This window comes from Corvus kubaryi, unplaced genomic scaffold (genome assembly GCF_017639235.1).
Source record: "Corvus kubaryi isolate FWS band 111438036 unplaced genomic scaffold, C.kubaryi_AGA036_p1.0 37334, whole genome shotgun sequence".
Taxonomy (NCBI): domain Eukaryota; kingdom Metazoa; phylum Chordata; class Aves; order Passeriformes; family Corvidae; genus Corvus; species Corvus kubaryi.
Window position 1 is genome coordinate 2,673,501 of NW_024581108.1, and position 18,205 is coordinate 2,691,705.

The following is an 18,205-nucleotide window of genomic DNA, read 5'->3' on the forward strand; positions in this document are numbered from 1 at the left end:
CATAATACAACAGAATACACTAGTTTTGAAATGTTCTACTTCTGCATTAAACAGCCTTTTTTAAAAACAAAACATTTTTCACTTACGCATTGGACTAACAAATTTTGTTAAAATTTGGTCTTTACATCCATCCTTTTTGTCCTTCCACAAATCCAGAAAGATTGCTTGCAATGTAAATTTTCTAATTTCTGAAACAATTGCTACTAAAATTTGTTGATAATTGCAAAAATAATTTGCTGCTTCAGCAAAACTCCTTTTCCTTTTGTACATGCCCAAGTATGCCAATAAAAGGAGAATGAAATAACTTCAGTACAAATTTAAGTTGACATCTAATTACAAATTGCAAACTTCTCTAAGGATGACAGGGTGCTGTGGGAATCATCAGGCTACCACTTAGAAAAACAGACAAATGTTTTCAACAGGTTGAAGTGGCATATCAAATGTAATTTTAAGAGCAGAAATGTCTCTTACAGAGGAATAGTCTTTCCCTTTCCTTGGACAATAATGCTGCAGTTTAGTAATGCTGCGTTACTAAAGGAGGAGACACTTACACAGAGTTTATGTTCTCATTAAGCTGATCAATTTTGTACAAAACACAGATATGGATCTCAGGTTTTTCTGAAACAGACCCTACCTTTCCAGCCACAGCAATGACTTGAGGAAATCTTTCCAGCAGTAAAGAGCACAGTCTGTGTTTTACTTCAGCCAAAATTTTATCCTGTGTCTATATATATATATATATGCAATATATATGAAGCACCAACGGATAACAGAATATTCCACCTCAGGGTTTCAAAAAATTCAGCCTACAAGACCAAAGGAGTTCACAGTTCAATGAAGTACAGGCAAAATAAGGGAAACAAACAGGATATTTTACTATTTACAGTTTTGAAGGTTTGCCAAAACCAAAACAAAACAAAAAAATCAAAGCTCTTTTTCTTCTGTTTCTGTTTCTTATCTGAGTCTTTTAAGAAGAAACTGGAAGTTTTCTAAACAAACTCATGTACACTGACAGTGAATAATTCAAACAGTGTGTATTGTTGCAATGGGCTGTTACTATCCATCCCAAAACAATCTATTCACAGTTCACATGCAGGCAGCATTTAAGGTGCCAGGACACCCAGTGAGCTCCACTCCCCAGGCATTCCCTTTGGTCCACGGGACACAGCTCAAGCATCTTCCACAGCAATGTTTGTTGTCAGCCACAATAATCTTTCATACACCTTTTCCCTTGTATTACTTCTCAAAGTCATTTTTTCCTTCTAGTACTTCTCAAAGTCAAATAAAAAGCACTGCTTTAAAGACTTAAATTGAACATGCTTCAGAACAGGAATACCTTATATCCAAGAATATTAACTCCCCAAAACAATAGCATGCCTTCTTTCTACCCCAAATTTAGAATGCATATACTCAAGTCACAAGGCTGATGACTCCATATCCTCACCATCTTATCCCATAATAAAATACCACAGAAGAAAGTTTGCCAAAATAAAAATGGGAATATTTATTATCTTTTCTACTAAAGCAATGCAGTTCTTTTGAGATTATACATTGGTCTTTGCAAATGTTTCTACAGCTAGATTCATACTTTTCCATTTTGTAAAAAAATCAGACACTTCATAAAAACAAAGACACAGGCTATGTCACTGAACAACTGGAAAGGATTGTAACTGTTAGTAGGGATGAGCAAAGAAAGCTCATGCTTATACTTAAACCTCTGGCATTTGTATCGTTATCACATGTTCAAGTGGGACAAATGGGGACATTTTCCTTGCACATTTCTGGGTCCACTTCCCAAGCTTTCAGCAATCAGATAGACTGGTGAATACTGAATGTGACCAGGAGAACCTAAACATTGCTCAGCAGTACCACATGCACAAGATGCAGGGGAAGGAAGAGTCAGACCCGTGCAAACAGTACAAGACAAACTGTCACAACTGGCAAACGTGCACTGGACAAAAGTTGAAGTTTATGAAAAGTTTTATTGGTTGTCATGAAAATAGTATCAGAAGCAAATAACTGTGTGTGTTTTGCAAAGTCATCTTCATTTGGCCTCCTGAGCTTTCTTGGCATTCTGTTTTTCTTTCGCCTAGGAAACAAGGGGAGATGATGTCAAGCTCTGATAAGACAAAGATCATTCTGAAGCTTTGAATGACCACTCATTACATTTCTGAATATTAAAAATATGCTGGAAAATGAAAAATTTCAATGTAAATTTAGACCCTTCAGAAGCATCCTACTACTATTTTACTAGGTTAGTATATAAAGCCTTTTACAAAAAAATACAGGTTTAAATATATTATGCAAAAGAAACTGAGATTGGGTAACTTCTGCAGGGGAAAAGCACGATTTTAAAAGCATAATTGAAACCTTCATTTTTCATACCTCCATACCAATTTCATTTAACATAGAAAAATCTCTTCCTAATGGAAATATTTTATGTCACAAGAAAACACCACATTCAGACATACTGATTATCAAAACTGAACTCTGAAACAAACAGGATCTCAGTGGTTTAGATCTTTAAAATGAGTGGAAAGAAACCCCACAAAAGTTCCTATCAAGATATCTGCAGACAGATTCTCATAACTTATATCAATCATAAATAGTTCAAATTGACAGGAAACTGGCACTTTCCTCGTTACGATTTCAGTTAAGAAACAGATTGAGCAAGAAGAGGGGACAACTCAGAAGCAAGGCCAACAACTTTCTGTCAAAACATTAGTTAATTCTGAATCAGGCTTTTGCTTATTACCGCTTATTATTGAACAGAACAGCATCTCATTCAGTGATTTAGAATTAAGATCTGTTACCATCAGCTCACTGGTCATTTACTTGTGAAAGCAGCTTGATGGGTGTTATAAATGACTTGTGTTAACATAAAACAATTAAAACTCCACAAGCTACTGTCTTATAAACTACAGGCCTGCAAATTTACCTTCCTAAATAAATTCAGCTAAAGAATGCACTCATTAAACAATACACAGCTCTTTTTTCATTACACTGATTTGGAGATCCTTTCTCAGTGAGTACAAAATCAGGGATCCTGCCTCTGGCACTCAAGCCTAAGTGCATGCCAGCACAGAGAGCAGAGTACAGTTCAAGTACACTTGACCAGTTTAAGAACCTCGCCAAAGTGGAAGACACACTTATTTATTAAAGTTTAATACAAACCTTAGCAGTAAATCAATGCTAATGGCTAGATACCTCAGAAAGGGGGGAAGCCAAGCCAGGGAATGAGCACGGGAGCAAGGAAAAGGGAGCGCTCCAACTCGAGCGCTGTGCCACGGCTGCCACCGCGCGGTCACCGCCCGCTATAGCGGCCGCAGGGCAGCGCTCCCGGCCAAAGACCTCGGCAGCACAAATGGCACGGGCTCGTCCATCTAACAGAGAAGGCAGGAAGAGTTACAGAAACATACGGTCAGCTGGAAATACTCACTTTCTCTACTAATGGTATTAACTGCTGGTGCTCTGCTAGAGTCTTTAATAATTCCATGATGAAAGGCAGGTAGTTATGTTTTCTCCTAATATTTTCAATCTAAAAATAAATTAAAAGCATTAACAATTATTACATGGCTGAACTATCTTCTAGTCCCCATCCACTTCCTTCAGATTAATTGCAAAGCTCCCACATATATATAAAAGCTGGCTTTTTCTTACAACTGTTCCAATAATTTCATCAGAAAAGCAAAAGCTACATACCTTATATCTTTTTAATTTTTGGTTCTCTTCTTCAATTAACATCTGGTATTTTGCAACTTCTGATTGTATAGAACTTAACATATTACTACTTTGATCTGTATCCATAGGCTCCTCCTTCCACAAAACAAAAATTTAAATGGATGATGTTACTCCATTTTTAAATTCTTTCTTTTTTTTAATTAAAGCAAGTTTAGTCTCAGAAGTATTTCTATCACAGAAAGATTCAGTTTTGCTTACAGTTATGGGAACGTTCCAGGAATTTCTGCAGTTAGTTACAAGCAGACTAGTTCAGGTACTGGGAAAAGAACAGTTCCCGCACCACAGCAAATGAGTCAAGGCAGAAAATCAAAATGACACGTTCACACTGTGCTGAGTGCTCAGCTCAGAGCTGCAGCACTGAGTGCATCCACATCTGTAGCAATCACTCCCTGCTTTTTTTAGTGTGACTCCATTTGGAGCGAGGAAGGGAAGTGAAAAATAAAGCCAACACACAGAACTATGAGAGAACTGCTTTAGCAACTTCAATTCCATGGCCTACCTCTGCCAGTTGCTGCTGTAGCTCTGCAATCCTCTGCTCATATATCATCTTCCTGTCAGACACAATAGCCATCAGGTTAAACCTTATCTCACCTTCACTGTATCTAAATGAGGAACAGAAAAACAAAACAACAAAGACGACCCACTTTCAAAACTAGTCACCAACATGACAACTCAAAAGCCCCCTCCTTGATTTCACTTTAAGGAATGCATTTCACGGAAAGAAAAGTTTAAATGGGTCTAATTAAGTTAAGTTTGCTACAGATCCAGTCTTGCCACAAAATAAAATCAGCCCGCAAACTACCTCTCTCCAATATGTAACTCCTAATAACCTTCTCTCCCCAAAATTTACTATTCCTGTTTGTGGTCACAAAACAAATACTGAAACTGTCCAAAAAAGAAAAGAAAACATGACAACAGAACTTACAGAAGACTGCAGCACATAATATTTTCTAACAAGTAATAGTAATGAGAAAGTAAAAACTATTGGAGACTTCTCCACACAGTGGAGTGTCTAATTCAACAATTAGACTAGCAGGCCTTTTGGAGGTTAAATTCTCCAAAAGCAACTTGGTAGTCCTGTTTTGCTTATCAAAAAAAAAAAAAGTCCTCAAGCAAAAACTTGGAGCTGTTTTCTAAAAATGGCATAAAATCAACTTTATTTCTAACAAATTTGGGACTGCAGTTTGGAACCAGAATTAAGAAGTAGGAAAGTTCCATAGTATGTTTTTCTAGCTTAAATTTCCAAGACAAGCCACATACCTAAGAAAAACTTGTTGTTATCTCTAAATACCAGCTGTATGGAGAGAATGACTATCTAGTGCTTTTAAGTGCATAGGCAAATGTTATTCATGGTCATGACACTCTTAGCTTTCACTCCCAAAGACCCACAGCTGTGTAACAGAGAAAACAATCTTCTTTTCCAGAGCACTTGTAGGATCTCTCTTCACTACACAGACACCCACTTGGATTAATTATGCAGCAGCCCAGTGCATTTGAGATTTATCTATCATCTGCCTCATGCCGGACAACAGGTTCTCAAGTCACACAGTGATATGCATAAAAAAATGACATGTAAGAGTGATTGCTTAGAAATTCAGCTGAAATCTTTTAACTGAGGGAAATTAGGACTATGGAATTTGAAGCATAGGTAAGGTGCTATATTTTAAAGGCATCACGACCATTTACTTTTGTATGCGCTTCTCTATGACGGGCCGCACTGCACTTATCCAGTCATCCTGATTGCATGCACCTGGGGAAAAAGCAGGAAAAAACTCATCATCTTTGCAAAATTCAACAGAGGAAAAAATTCAGCATCTTTGCAAAATGTATTGCAAAGCCGACTCGTATAATTCAGCCTTATGCAGCAACTTCAGAGTATGTAACAAGTATTTCTTTAGCTACTGAGGTCTGAAATTACTCAGGTGGCTTTTTCAGGAGGCGGAAGATATTTTATTAATAACAATATTTAGATAATGCAGTGGCCAAAGCAATGGAACAAAGCTAAATTTTAAGGGCATAAGCATCTAACATTTGTTTTGTTGATAACAAGAAATTATGGGGCGGGGGAAAGTATGTTATGTAAGGTTTTTATGACACAAGGGAAATTAGTTGGTATGACAACATTGAAGTAAACAGCAAAGGAAATCACTATGGACAGGTACAGCTGTTTAATATTAACTCTTGATTTTGTCTGTGTAGATGCAATACAACGCTAAAAAGTCAGGCAGAAAGAAAAACTATAAAAGGATATATGATAGAGAACTTGATTCCAAGATATATGAGAGAATACCTACAGGTGATTTCCTAAGCTGGAAATGCCTCTTTTGCAATTTTGAGATCTAAAAATTTTCTAAATTTAAAGTAAATTTAGAGACTCATGATCTTGTGACCATACAAATGATGGTACTGTTAGGTCTGCAAACTGTACAGGATCTCCAGACAGACTAAAGACAAGATTAAGGAGCAACCCACTGCTCAGCCTAAACATAAATAAAATTGTCAACAACACTGGGAAAACACTCTAGGAATGGAGTGTGGAACATGTTGTTGTTGACAATGTATGAGACTCTGAAGTACACACACGATAGGCACTGCAGAGCTTTTCAAGACACAACAGGGCACACATATCTCAAGAAAGATTACAAAACATGAGCCAGTCTTACAGAGAATAAAGCAATTTTCTTTTAAACCATTAGGAAAACACTTGCTGTCTAAGAAGAAAGAGGGCAGTGAGTAAACACAAGCCACATAATGTAAAAAAAGTATCTGGAGTCGGCTGTATACATTCTCCCTTTATGTAAACTTCTCACTTGCAACAGAACTACCAAGGTTTTGGAAGGGATTGCAGGACCTGATCATTTGGTTACTGAATGAAAAGAGAGAGCACCAGAGACATGGAGGAAGCAGGGAGAAAACTGTATTTTCAAACCAACAAAACTAAAACAATACAAATGACTGCAAGGAAGTACAAGCCTACAGCACATTCAGAAAACTCCCTAGATATTCTTTATTTTAATAAATAACTTGCTTTGAGCCTATAACATATGACCAATTTGTTGCAAAAAGCTATGGTTAAAATGAAGGATGTTCAGAAAAAATGTAAAATGTTACCTAAATCAATTGGTCCTTCCCTTAAGCCATCTAGCTCATAGAGCCTCCCATTAACAGGAACATAGCTTACAAAGTGAAAGGCATCTTCTTCCTTTGCTGAAGACTTTGCATCAAACTCAAACATCTGTTGTCTGCAAAGAAAATTTAAAAACCCCTGAGATTAAAAAGGATTTGCTCAAATTTTGGCCAGATTTAAAACATATGTTACCTGGCAAAACTGTTGTGGACTTGCCGAATCACTTCTGAGTTGCTCAGTGCCAAACCTTTCATCTGAAAGGAAGTAACAAAACACCTGTAAACCACCAGAGCTGTAACACTGGGACACTCAAAATGCAGAAAACAGTGGGCACTCACCGCAGCATCAAAGCTTTGGGAAAATTCTTTAAATTCTGACAAGGTCTCTCCTAGGTGAATGTCTTGATGAGCACAGTTTAACAGCACACTTACTATGGCTTGGGTTGCACAGGCATTATTTATGACCTAGAAAAAAGCATGGAGAATTTGGTCAGCAGTGGTGATAAAAGTTCACTCCAAACTGGGTTTGTTTTTGTTACAAACACTTCCTGTGCTGATTCACATTAGAGCTGCACTCTAACCCACACTGGATTTGCTGCCTGGGTAGCTACAGAAAAGCCTTTGCTGTAATAAAATCAGCTCTGCATGGCTGTCATATACAGTTCATTGATAAAACTTGTATTTCACAGCTGTCCTCAGAAACTGTCATTCCACTGTCTGAAGTGATTAATAAAAGGCATAGAAGAAAGGCAAAAATCCTTGGATCTCTGTGGAAAAACTCACAGTAATATTCAAAGCAAGCTGCCCAAATAGGGTTATTTTAACTATAGCCTTAAAAAAAAGTCAACTCTCCCAAGAAAATTCCTTCAAATAATCAATCTCCTACTAGGAGTAGGAGGTCAAAAAATTTAATTTGAAGCAATAAAGCACATTATGGACCATAGAATTTTTATTAGAAGGTTTTATTGGACAAAAATTTTCAAATATTCGAGGGATAAACTAATAAAACTTCAAAGTGTTCCAAGATGTAGAGATTGTTTAAGTGATGATTCGCTGAATAATGTAATTGTTTCTTTACTTGCAATATACCTATCCTTTTCAAGTCAATGTTTAAGTCACTAGTTTGACACTGTTACACTTCAGTATTAAATACTCCACTTTTAGAAAATATAAGCAACGCCCTTCATATTAAAGCCATGTCTTTAATGTTATTTACTAATAACCAAACTAAAACACTGTATTTAAAGAAAGAGGCTACAAGGATTATTAAATATAATTTGAGATTTAACTAAAGGCACTGTAATCAAATTGTATGAGGCCATAATACAAGAAAGACTTTATATTAGCAGTTTTTTCTCAGTGAGCTATAGGTTAGGAAAAAGTAATGTATCATTAGTCTTTGAGACTATTTTGCAGTTGAAAATGCTACTTAAACCTTAAAGCTTCCAGAGAGGATGTGAATTTTGTAAAAAAAAATGAAAATTAGTTCAGGGCTGTGAATGTGAAACCACTTCCAACAAGAAAGGAGAAAGAAAAAAAAAAAAAGAGAAAACCCAAGCAACCTGTTCTACAATCAAGGCTAGCCCTAACAAAGGAAAACCTAGTATGTTAATACTAAAGGCCACATCATAAATTTATTTTCTATGCTTCAGGGTGTTCTCAGTTCAGATTATGTCTGGATGCAGATGATAAAGAAATAATAGAGCACGTCTTAATTTAAGAAAAATACAATCTAGTTGACTTAAATGGTAATCAAGGGAGTCAACTACACATGCAGAACAGATTACAGCAATCAAAACTCAAATTAAACCAACTGCAGGTACACAAGCTAAGGGCTAGAACACGCACAGCTGCAAAATAAAGGACATACAAGGGAAATCCATCAAGGGCACTGAAATAACGAACCTGCAGCAGAAAAATTCAAACCTCCAGACTCGCAGAATGGCATAATTTGAATTACACTTGACATAGGAAAAAGAACTAAAGATTCTCTGAGATACAACTAAAGAAAGTTATCAGAGACAGTTGTAAAGTAGTGCTAGGATGAAAGCGGGGAAATCCCAAGTGGATCAGAGTGCATGAAGCTGATGCAGCATAATTAAGCTGACAGAGAAGCAAAAGAAGGTAGGGACACCTGTGCTGACAAACTGTTGGAACAGTGCTGGTACAATGAAGGCAGGGTCATCACTACAGCAAGCTGTATTTGTTAAATGATAATTAATACAGAGGGACAGGACTAAATGGCAACTACTTTTGCTGAAAAATCAAGATGGAACAATCAGTTGATATCTTTAGAGACAACTCAATAATGGCGTCAAAACAAGGAAGGGAAATTCACAGAGATTTTGTGCCTAGAGGGAAGATCAACACTGAAACTGCTGAATAGCAAGTTACAGAAGCTTTAAACAGGAAATAAAATCAGAGGAAAAATTAGACTTGGCAGAGAATTAATGGGCTCATCAAATATTGGCCTTTAAGCCTATTTTGTATTCCAACTACAGTATGAGATAAGTCTGATGAAGTCTATAGGGACCAAGCTGAACAATGTCTGACTGGTAGAAAACAATATGCAAAAGATGCAGCTCTGGGGGCAGTGGCCTCTAGCTGTTGAAATGAAAATACATTACAGAACTCAAGAACTTCAGTCAGTGAGAGGCAGGAGGTAAGCAAAAGGCAGCAATAACTGTCCTGTAGCAGAAGAGTAGAAGGAAATGCAGGTGGTATGCATGAAAATCCAGTGTGTTCCTGGATGTAGATGACACAGGAGAACTACTAAGATGGAACAAGGGAATATCCAGCTAGTGGTAGCTCACAGGCAGGGTGAAGAGGGCAGGCTGAGGATGTGATTGCAGGACCAAATGTGGACAAGTGCCAGGTTTATTTGTCACACAGACACAATGCCATCAGTGCACACAGCACTGCTCCATACACAATCTAGAGAATCCTTCAGGATACCCATCTCTCTAATTTTCAGAGTATCTCTTACTTAAGATGCCTCAGCACTAGCAGAAAACCTTTTCTGCATTCAGATAACATGATAATAAACGCAGGTTGTTCCGAAAAGATTTTTATTTGGACTTGAGGATTAAGAGGATTGTCTGTATTTGTCCAGAAATACCAACATTTGCCTGGATATTTCTGTCCAGGAAGTCTTGGTGAGATATTAGATTGATCAATACTCAAGACTCCAACTTAAAGCAGAGACCCACAGTTAAAAGATTTTGTAGGCAGAAGTTCGAGGTGTATTTAATAACATTTGAAAGAAAATTATACACACAGAAATGTATCAAGAGGAGGTTAGCCCTTCCCCAAGTGAAGCTCAGCTTAAAACAAACCAAGGAACCACTTGATTAGGCTACTCTCTAAGTAAGATGCATTACTTCCTAAGCATGCACCTTTCTCTAGGGATCCAGTCTGACTTTCTGGATCAACTTTAGGTAGAAGCTCTTTAAATTCCTGACTCACATCTTCCACCTGATGGATTATGTATTTTGCTTTTCAAAAAAGCTGTGGACAAGCCTGTGCTGCAATTGGTAGTATAACCAGCAAATCCCTAGGCTTCACTTACTAAACATCCCAACATTACAGAACAGTTGGTTTAAAGGAGCTCAATGTGAAAAATTCAGCATTAGCACAAAGTTCCACAACTTATTCTTGTTTAGAAACCCTACATAATTTTTTTTCCATTTTAATTTTGTTGGAGTAAAGACATAATTTTTCTACAGCCATATTCAGTTAATGAAAATCTCTTCCTGATTGGTTTCATGTCTTGAAGTTGTACTTCTTGTAAGTTATCTGTTATCCCAAACTTAGCTCTAACACAGATATCTGGTCTATCTTAATGTTACCAAATCTGCAAGAGTCAAAAATTTTGAGTTTGAAATCAATTAAGTATTGGAAATGTAAAAATACATATGCTTCCATTAGTGCCATAAACATAACCAGAGACCAGTGTTTTGTTATTAACAGTATCATTTATAAGATACTCCTTCTGAAGGTATTCCCAGTTAATGAAGTTAATGTTCTGTCACAACAATGCAAAATAAAATAAATACATGGCATCTAAGAAAGGCAGGATACCAATACTTCTGTACTAAAAGCTGAAGCATTTATTAAACTCAAAAAAAAAGTAGTTTCAGGTCTAACAACGGCATTCTTTTTTGTCCAGAGACACTTCTGCACTGCTCAGCAGAGAATGCAGCTCCTCCAAACATTGTGGCAGGGAGCTGAATACATTGAGTAGGTGTAATCATGTATCCACTGTGACTTAAGCAACACAGAAATCAGGAATTCAGAGTTAAGGCTGAAATTGTATCCTTAACTCACCTCATTGTGCCTAGGTATCCTAGCTCAAAGGGTATGTAAGATCATCCAGAGTTCTGTGGCCTCAAATAGAGGACCAAACCATACCTAGGCATAACAGGGAGGCCAAATTTTAACATGAGTGCACATAAAAGTGACCATTAAAAAAAATCCTTTAATATGCATGCATACCAGACAGACTTCAAAATTCAACCCCCCAGCATACTTGTGATTTAACGTGGAACAAGATCTAGTTGCCATTTGGAATTCACCTACAACATCACTATGGAAGTGGAAATGAGGAAAACGTGAGCATGCACAAGCTTCTTACCAAAACTGAGTTTCCTAATGCAATTTTAAAGATGTTTTACTAGACAGTTTGAGAGCTGTAGCCTTTCACCTCTAACTAAAGTTCCCCACAATGAAACAATTTTTAAGATTGAACACATAATAATATTGAACAGAAACAATTTATTTCCTATACTCAATTGTTGTTACATATTAACAGTAACCTTGTCTTGCTCACCCAGGAGGCAGGAGGAGACTTGAAAACATGTCTGCACTAATACCAATTGTACCAAATGTCTTTAGATGGGAACATTTAAAAGAAGAAAATGTGTGAGAAAGAAAAGAGAGACAAAGAATTGTTGAGATTTTTCAGGCTCCAGTGTCATGACAGTTTTGAAGATACGGATCAACAGATCAATAACCTTAAATGTCATAAAAATTGCCCTAACCAACCTATTTGTTCCGGGATTCCAGCCTACAAATGAACATAATGTAATTTTACATCATCACTTCTGTGATGAAGAAAAAAGTCTTCCGGAAAGACCCTCAAAATCAGCATAAAATCTGGAATAAAACATACAGAGGAAATAAAAAATACATGTGAACCCAGTTGCACAACGGTTGGGAGGACTTGCTCTTTCACAATACAAATATTCAATACGAATGCTCATCTCACTTTGTGCTCCTGGGTGACTCAGAAGGATTCAGAGTGTGGTTTTGAGAAATGCAGTAACTTCAGCACTACCATAAAGAACCCCCTGTTCTCTCTCACCTGTTGCCAGCTTTGTCCTGTATAGACTCGCTAAACAGACACATCTCAAAGTACAGCACAGATCAGCCCAGAAAAAGTGCACAGGAAACTGCTGGGGGATGAGCTGCACTGGCTCACAGAAGCTCACTGCACCCTGCTCTCATCAGCAGCAAATCATAAGATCAGACACTTACTCAAGGAAACACTACAAGTCCTCAAAACATTGCTTGTCAAGTTGGATCTCTAACCCAGGCTAACTTTCCTCAGTGTGAAAGTCACCAGAGCTAAACTGGTATTAAACAGATTCCTCCAAAATACCCAAAGCAGTTTCTTTCTGTTGACTTCTAATAATAACTTCTCTGTACCTATTTCCAGTTGTTCAGTCACAATAGCTCAGTCCAGGCAAAACTGAACTGATATGAAGCACAAGCACATACATGTCTACAAGGAATGTTTGGGTTTTGCAAAGCCACTGCACTTGACTGACAGATAACGCCAAAACATGAAAGATACTAACTCTGAACTTTTTGCAAATGACTTTTGAAACATCTATTCCACGCCATCAAGTGGCAAAACCAGGCAGAATTATTTTTCTAGAACATTTCTAGAAATTGCTTTCCATACTAAAATTAAGAGTCACTCTAGCACACTCTCTTTAAAGGCAGCAGGTGAATGAAAGGGACAATTAGAAAGGAGGTTTCAGCTTAAGAACATATTAAAATATGAGTGTTTCAAAGAAAACTATTAAATAGACTTCTCACTGCTAGCCTTTAATTTTGTGGGGTTTGTTATCAAATCTAACATTATCCAAATTTTGTGATGTACATTCTGCAATCTCATCTTAAAGCTCAAGAAAGATCCTCTTAGTTATTGCCTTTAAACACAGTGTCAAGGTTCAAAGAAGGGAAGAGGGGGCGGAAGAGGCAAAAGAACTGGAGCAGGCAGACAAATGCTTTGAAACTTTTCAGCATTAACAAGAACAACAACTCTAGGAGAACCTCAGCTACACTCAGGAAACAAGATGGAATCAATCCCTTGAGTGAGGGAAAATTTACCTTCACTTTAAAACAAAAAAAAAACACCCTCCAAAAAAATCCCTCTCTAGATTCCGATCAGAGTAATTTCCTCCCACCATGTAACCACCTTTTGAAAGTTTTATCAAGGGTTTTCCCTGAGTTCTTTGCCTCATGGCTGTTCTGTAGCTACAGCCCATGGCCACTAACAGTAAGTTTGGTGAGGCAGAGATCACAATCTAAACCAGTGCCTATGAGAGCTATCAAGCTATAAAGACCATTAGCAAACTGCTGCTGATCATTGTATCATAAAAATGGTGGGCAGTGTGTGGCAGGACTCAAGAGCTGCAACAGGGGAAGAATGAAGAGAATCAACATTAAAAAAGCTGATCCACAACAGCATGAAACAGGAAGGTGATTATTAAAGGAATAAACCAGCAGGTAAAGAGTGGCCAGGACAGCTATTTGCATTGTTTTCCCTATTTCTATACTTTTACCTGGAAGTGTGTGGAGATTTTTTCATATTCTGAAATTTACATTCAAAACACTTCTGCATTTGTGGTGTGAAATAAAACAACAAAAAACCCAACCAAAAAAAAAAAAAGCCCCCCAAAATACCCCACCCTAAACACCCCAACAACTAGACTATGTAAGTTCACAGAAATCCTAATAATTTTCCCTTTGATATCAATGTTTTGTAATTAACACCTGTAGGGTTACAGTTCCTGTTTAGACTATTACATTTATCAGTGTTTTGGAAGCAGGGCTCAGAAACAACCTAAAAACATTGTTAAATACTCCCTACTTTCATTCTGGTCACTTTCTCTTGTTTTTCTTGCTTGCAAACAACACACACAGCAGTCTGCTAACTCTAAAACAGAATTTCAGTACTACCCTGTGTTTAATAAAACACAATAGATTACCTCAGCAAAACCAATTTTTCCTATTATTTCTAATTTAAGTTCACCTTTTTGATTTGAATGCTTAAAACTTGCATGCCAAAATGGTCTGCAAACCCTTAAAGGAAAGCATTATCCTACATATACTGCTCCAGCTTCAGAGCATTTGAGAAAAACAAGAAATAAGAACAGAACCAAAATAAATTTCTTCCAAGAAGTTGTTGAAAGTGGTTTCAAAAGAAGTAATTTGCTCATTCTGCTGCGAACATTTACCAAAACACTATTTACTGCACAGAAGACTGAGTTACTCTATGCGTGAGGGCTGACAAATAAATAAGAGCTTTACTCTTCCATGGCTGCTATTTTTGTCTGACTTGACAGATCAAACTGATTTGCTTTGTTAATCACCTTTCAATACACAGCACCTACTCTCAGAATTTGTTGAAGCTATTTCACCTTGCAAAATGCCAACTTCTGTACATATTAACAAAAAATAGGGGTTTTTTTTGGTATTAAAAGCTGTGTTTCATGACACATCTAAAACAATTACTGAACTTGTCATACCTGCTTAGCAAAAAATATTGTATCCAGTCTGGAATCCTGGACAACAGAACCTGCTGGCTCCTCTCCAGGCTGCCACTTGAAGAGAAAAATCAGCCCATGTACTGGCCTGAAAAACAAAATTTATATGAAAAAGGTCACCTGTACTGATGAAAAATACCAAAATCACCTGTACTGTAGTTTACCTGTACGCTGGTATGGTAATTCTGTTAGTTCTTTCTAAACATCAGGAACTTGCACTGAAATTTTCAGATGTGCTCTTTCAATTAGGCAGAAGACAATTCAGGCTTCTTTCCGTAAGTGCTAAACAATCCCAATCTGAATTATCATTTAGCCGGTAATTTTCAAAAGTCAGGACCAGTTTTCCTGGTTACTGCAACTTTTACAGTTGCAGAATTCTCATTTCAATTGGTTAGTGACAAACAGCTGTCAAAGCATTTGTCAATCATATACAAGAGCAGGAGCTAAAGTTTTGGTAATCCTTCTAGACACAGAAGAAATATCTGAAGAGGAGCTCTCCTGAAACTTCATGCTTTGAGTTATCTCACCAACAAGTGAGAGAACCCCAGTTTTCTCTTCCAGTAAAAACGTGTCTTGTTTTTCATACTGCATGTCTTGAATAGTGAACAGCTTTTATTACATGTTGCACTGTATTCAGTATGCCCAGAACACAAAAATTTATCAGTAAGGGAAATAGTTCTTACCAAATCTACAGTTACAGTAAGACAAAAACTTATTCATCAGCTTAAATCTAAAGGTCATCATCACAAAAGGTTTCTCTACAAAAGGCAAACATACACCTGTACTGCATAAGAAACTTTTCCTAAGCTCTGACCAGAAGTCTGAGATGCATTTTTTCAAATTCTCTCAGTGGACCTGCTGTTTAAAAAAACCAAGCTATTCCTATATTGTTTCACTCCCAGTGTTTATACACTGTGTAAAATATTGCAGGTGTAAATGGGAAGGGAGGAAGGAAGCTGGCCATCTCCCAGGACATGCAAAGCTGTCACTTAATGACAAACAGGTAAACGTTCTGATGGTGCAGACAGCAAATAAACCCCTTCCTAGGCAACATTTCTGCCATTCAGGTGTTGCTTGCCAAGCATCTTCAGTCAAAAATTCTAGAAGTACATCATCTGTACCAACTGCTGCATCTTTTGAAAGATTAATCCTACAAACATAGGATATTTGCACAAGATACAGGAGTATGGTCCAGGTTAAATTACATTTTCCTCTTAAAATCCTGTATGTGAACATGGACAACAACACATCACGGACAAAATGTTAGAAGAATTAATGTTGCTTAATGAGGGCAGAATCGTTCCACATGGCACCAGTCATTGTCAGTTATAAAAGGCCTATTTGCCTTCACATACATATGGAAGTGGTTCTGCAGGAAAAACGAGTTACAAAAGTATCTCAGTACAGGAAAATAATTTAAGACAACAGAGGCAACATCATGTGATGTGAGGAAGAAGGGAGATAAATCAAGGAACAGAAATTCGCCCAAGAATTTGTTAAAAGATATAATGCAAGCTAATGGCAAAACGCATTAGGAATCTATTTCCACATTCTAGCTACTATCAGCATCTCTTTCAAAACCTAATTAAGCTAGATTAAGTACCAAAGCATTAATAAAAGGCAATTTAACTGCCAGGTATTAAATTTAATCAAAATCCTACTGAACTTCTGTGGAAACTAAAGGAAAAAACACAAACACAAAATGCCGCAAACAAAAAATCCACCAAAAATACACCTGAGTTTAGTACACATTCTTTCAGGGACATCAGATGAATGTGAATAAAAAACATGTGCCTTACTTCAATTTTTCAAAGTTCTCTGGCTCCAAACTCCATATTTCTTCAACTTGTGCTCCTCTACAGCCTGAAATAAGGAAACACACAGGTCTCTCCAACTAACCCATTTAAAAAGGGACGCAACCAGTCAAGACACAAAGACATTATGTAATGTTTGTAACTTTTATGTCCAGGCTATGGAAAAGTCTATCTATGGGCTTTAACACACCTTGATTAAAAAACCCAAAACAAGACAGGTAAAGAGAAATTATTTCAGGAATTTCTGAACCTGTGTATGGTGATGCTGTCTTTACAACACAGTTGCATTTTAAAAAAGAAGCAGAGGAGATTAAAATATCTCTGGTCACTCCATGTCCTTTGCTCAACTGAAAACAATACTGTTTTTAAAGGCATTATCAGCAAGTCCAAAGCAGAACTTTAAACAGCTATCTCCAGACAAAGACCCATGGTAGTAGACCAAAAATGCTGTACATTCAAGCAAGGTATTTGCATAATACAGAGACTAAAAGGTTAAAATATTTAGTATGTGCAAGTTTAATTTATTAGTTAAATAAAAACATCAAAGAAGCCTGTCTGGACTTCATTTCTGAGAAAAAGACATGACAGAAACTATAAATCAATGAAACCTAGAGTAAAATAATGTTGGCTCTTTGGCTGAAATCCTGTGTAGATTTCTCTGTTGTAATAACCACGTACTCAAAATTTCACCAAAGATTTTAAACGCATTTCAACACAAAATTTAATATTCTAGAAGGTCAGGCAGCCACTTGAAGGCTATCCAGCCACTGCCAAGCCCCACGGCTCAGCCTGGGGACAGCCCTTTCCCAGAACGTCTTCGCTCCCGGGGCTCTGTAACCTGAACACTTTCCCACCCTTAAGTCTTAAGCTGCGCCAGGGAAGTTTAGATTGGACATTCAGAGGAATTTTTTCTTAGGGGTGATTAAACACTGGAATGGGCTGCCCAGGGAGGTGGTGGAGTCACCGCGCCTGGAGGTGCTTAAGGAAAGACTGGAGGTGGCATTCAGTGCCATGGTCTGGTTGGCAAGATGGCATTGGGTCACAGGCTGGACTCGCTCATCTCGGAGGTCTTTTCCAACCTAACTGATGCTGTGCCTCTACGCGGCACGTCCCTGCCGAGCCGTCCGGCAGCAGCGCAACACGTGCCGGGGCGAGGGCCAAGCCGCACCGCACAGCCCGCGCTGGGGCCGGCCCGGGGCAGCGCCGCGGAGGTCACGGGAGCCGCGCTCGCCCCCGGCCTCACGTCCCTGCACCCTCCCGGCCCTGCGGCAGCCGAGCCCCGCGGGGAGCGCCCACCGAGTCCCACGCACCCGCTCCCCGCCCGGCCGGCGCCCCACGCAGGGACAGCGGGCTCGCACCCACCGGTGCGGGAACAACCCCGCGGAGCCCCCACCGCCTGCCCGGCCCCGCTCGACCCTCACCGAAGCCCTTGATGAGCTCGGTGAAGACGCCCGGGTCGCTCTCCATGAGGCACCACTCGCCGGCGCTACTGCCCCCGGACATGGCGGCGCCGCCGCCGCCGCTCAGGCTGCGAGGCCGAGCCGCGCCGCTCCCTTCCCGGCAGGACTCGCGCCGGGCACCGCCATGGAGAGGCGGGGCGGCCGCAGGAAGCGGCGGCCGGGACTGGATCCGGGGCAGCTGCGGGCGCCGGCGGTACCGCCCCGGCGCCGGGGCGGTACCGCCGGCGCC

General features: G+C 38.8%; 1 protein-coding gene across 3 annotated transcripts; it reads right to left on the minus strand.

Moving 5' to 3' along the window:
- Positions 1–1,962: 1,962 nt before the first annotated feature.
- On the minus strand, positions 1,963–18,134 carry UCHL5 (ubiquitin C-terminal hydrolase L5). Of its 3 annotated transcripts, XM_042029878.1 has the most exons (11): positions 17,938–18,129; positions 16,502–16,565; positions 14,685–14,790; positions 7,207–7,332; positions 7,061–7,122; positions 6,853–6,983; positions 5,428–5,491; positions 4,241–4,343; positions 3,703–3,816; positions 3,440–3,538; positions 1,963–2,089 (listed from the first exon to the last, which is right to left on the minus strand). In XM_042029878.1, exons 1-11 carry the CDS (start codon positions 18,017–18,019, stop codon positions 2,045–2,047), a joined length of 996 nt encoding a protein of 331 aa, XP_041885812.1. In that variant the 5' UTR covers positions 18,020–18,129; the 3' UTR covers positions 1,963–2,044. The 3 variants fall into 3 exon arrangements, with proteins under 3 accessions (XP_041885812.1, XP_041885813.1, XP_041885814.1); XM_042029879.1 differs by lacking the exon at positions 3,703–3,816 and having other exon boundaries at positions 17,938–18,134; XM_042029880.1 differs by lacking the exons at positions 16,502–16,565; positions 17,938–18,129 and adding an exon at positions 11,194–11,277 and having other exon boundaries at positions 14,685–14,754.
- Between the last annotated feature and the right edge of the window lie 71 nt (positions 18,135–18,205).

Coding starts and splice junctions, on each gene's coding strand:
- UCHL5 (XM_042029878.1), bottom strand. CDS start 18,019: ATGTCCGGGGGCAGTAGCGCCGGCGAGTGGTGCCTCATGGAGAGCGAC. Junction 7,333..14,684: donor CAATATTTTTTGCTAAGCAG/GTATGACAAGTT, acceptor GCTTTTTTCTAG/GTCATAAATAATGCCTGTGC. Junction 6,984..7,060: donor GTCCACAACAGTTTTGCCAG/GTAACATATGTT, acceptor TTTTCTTTGCAG/ACAACAGATGTTTGAGTTTG.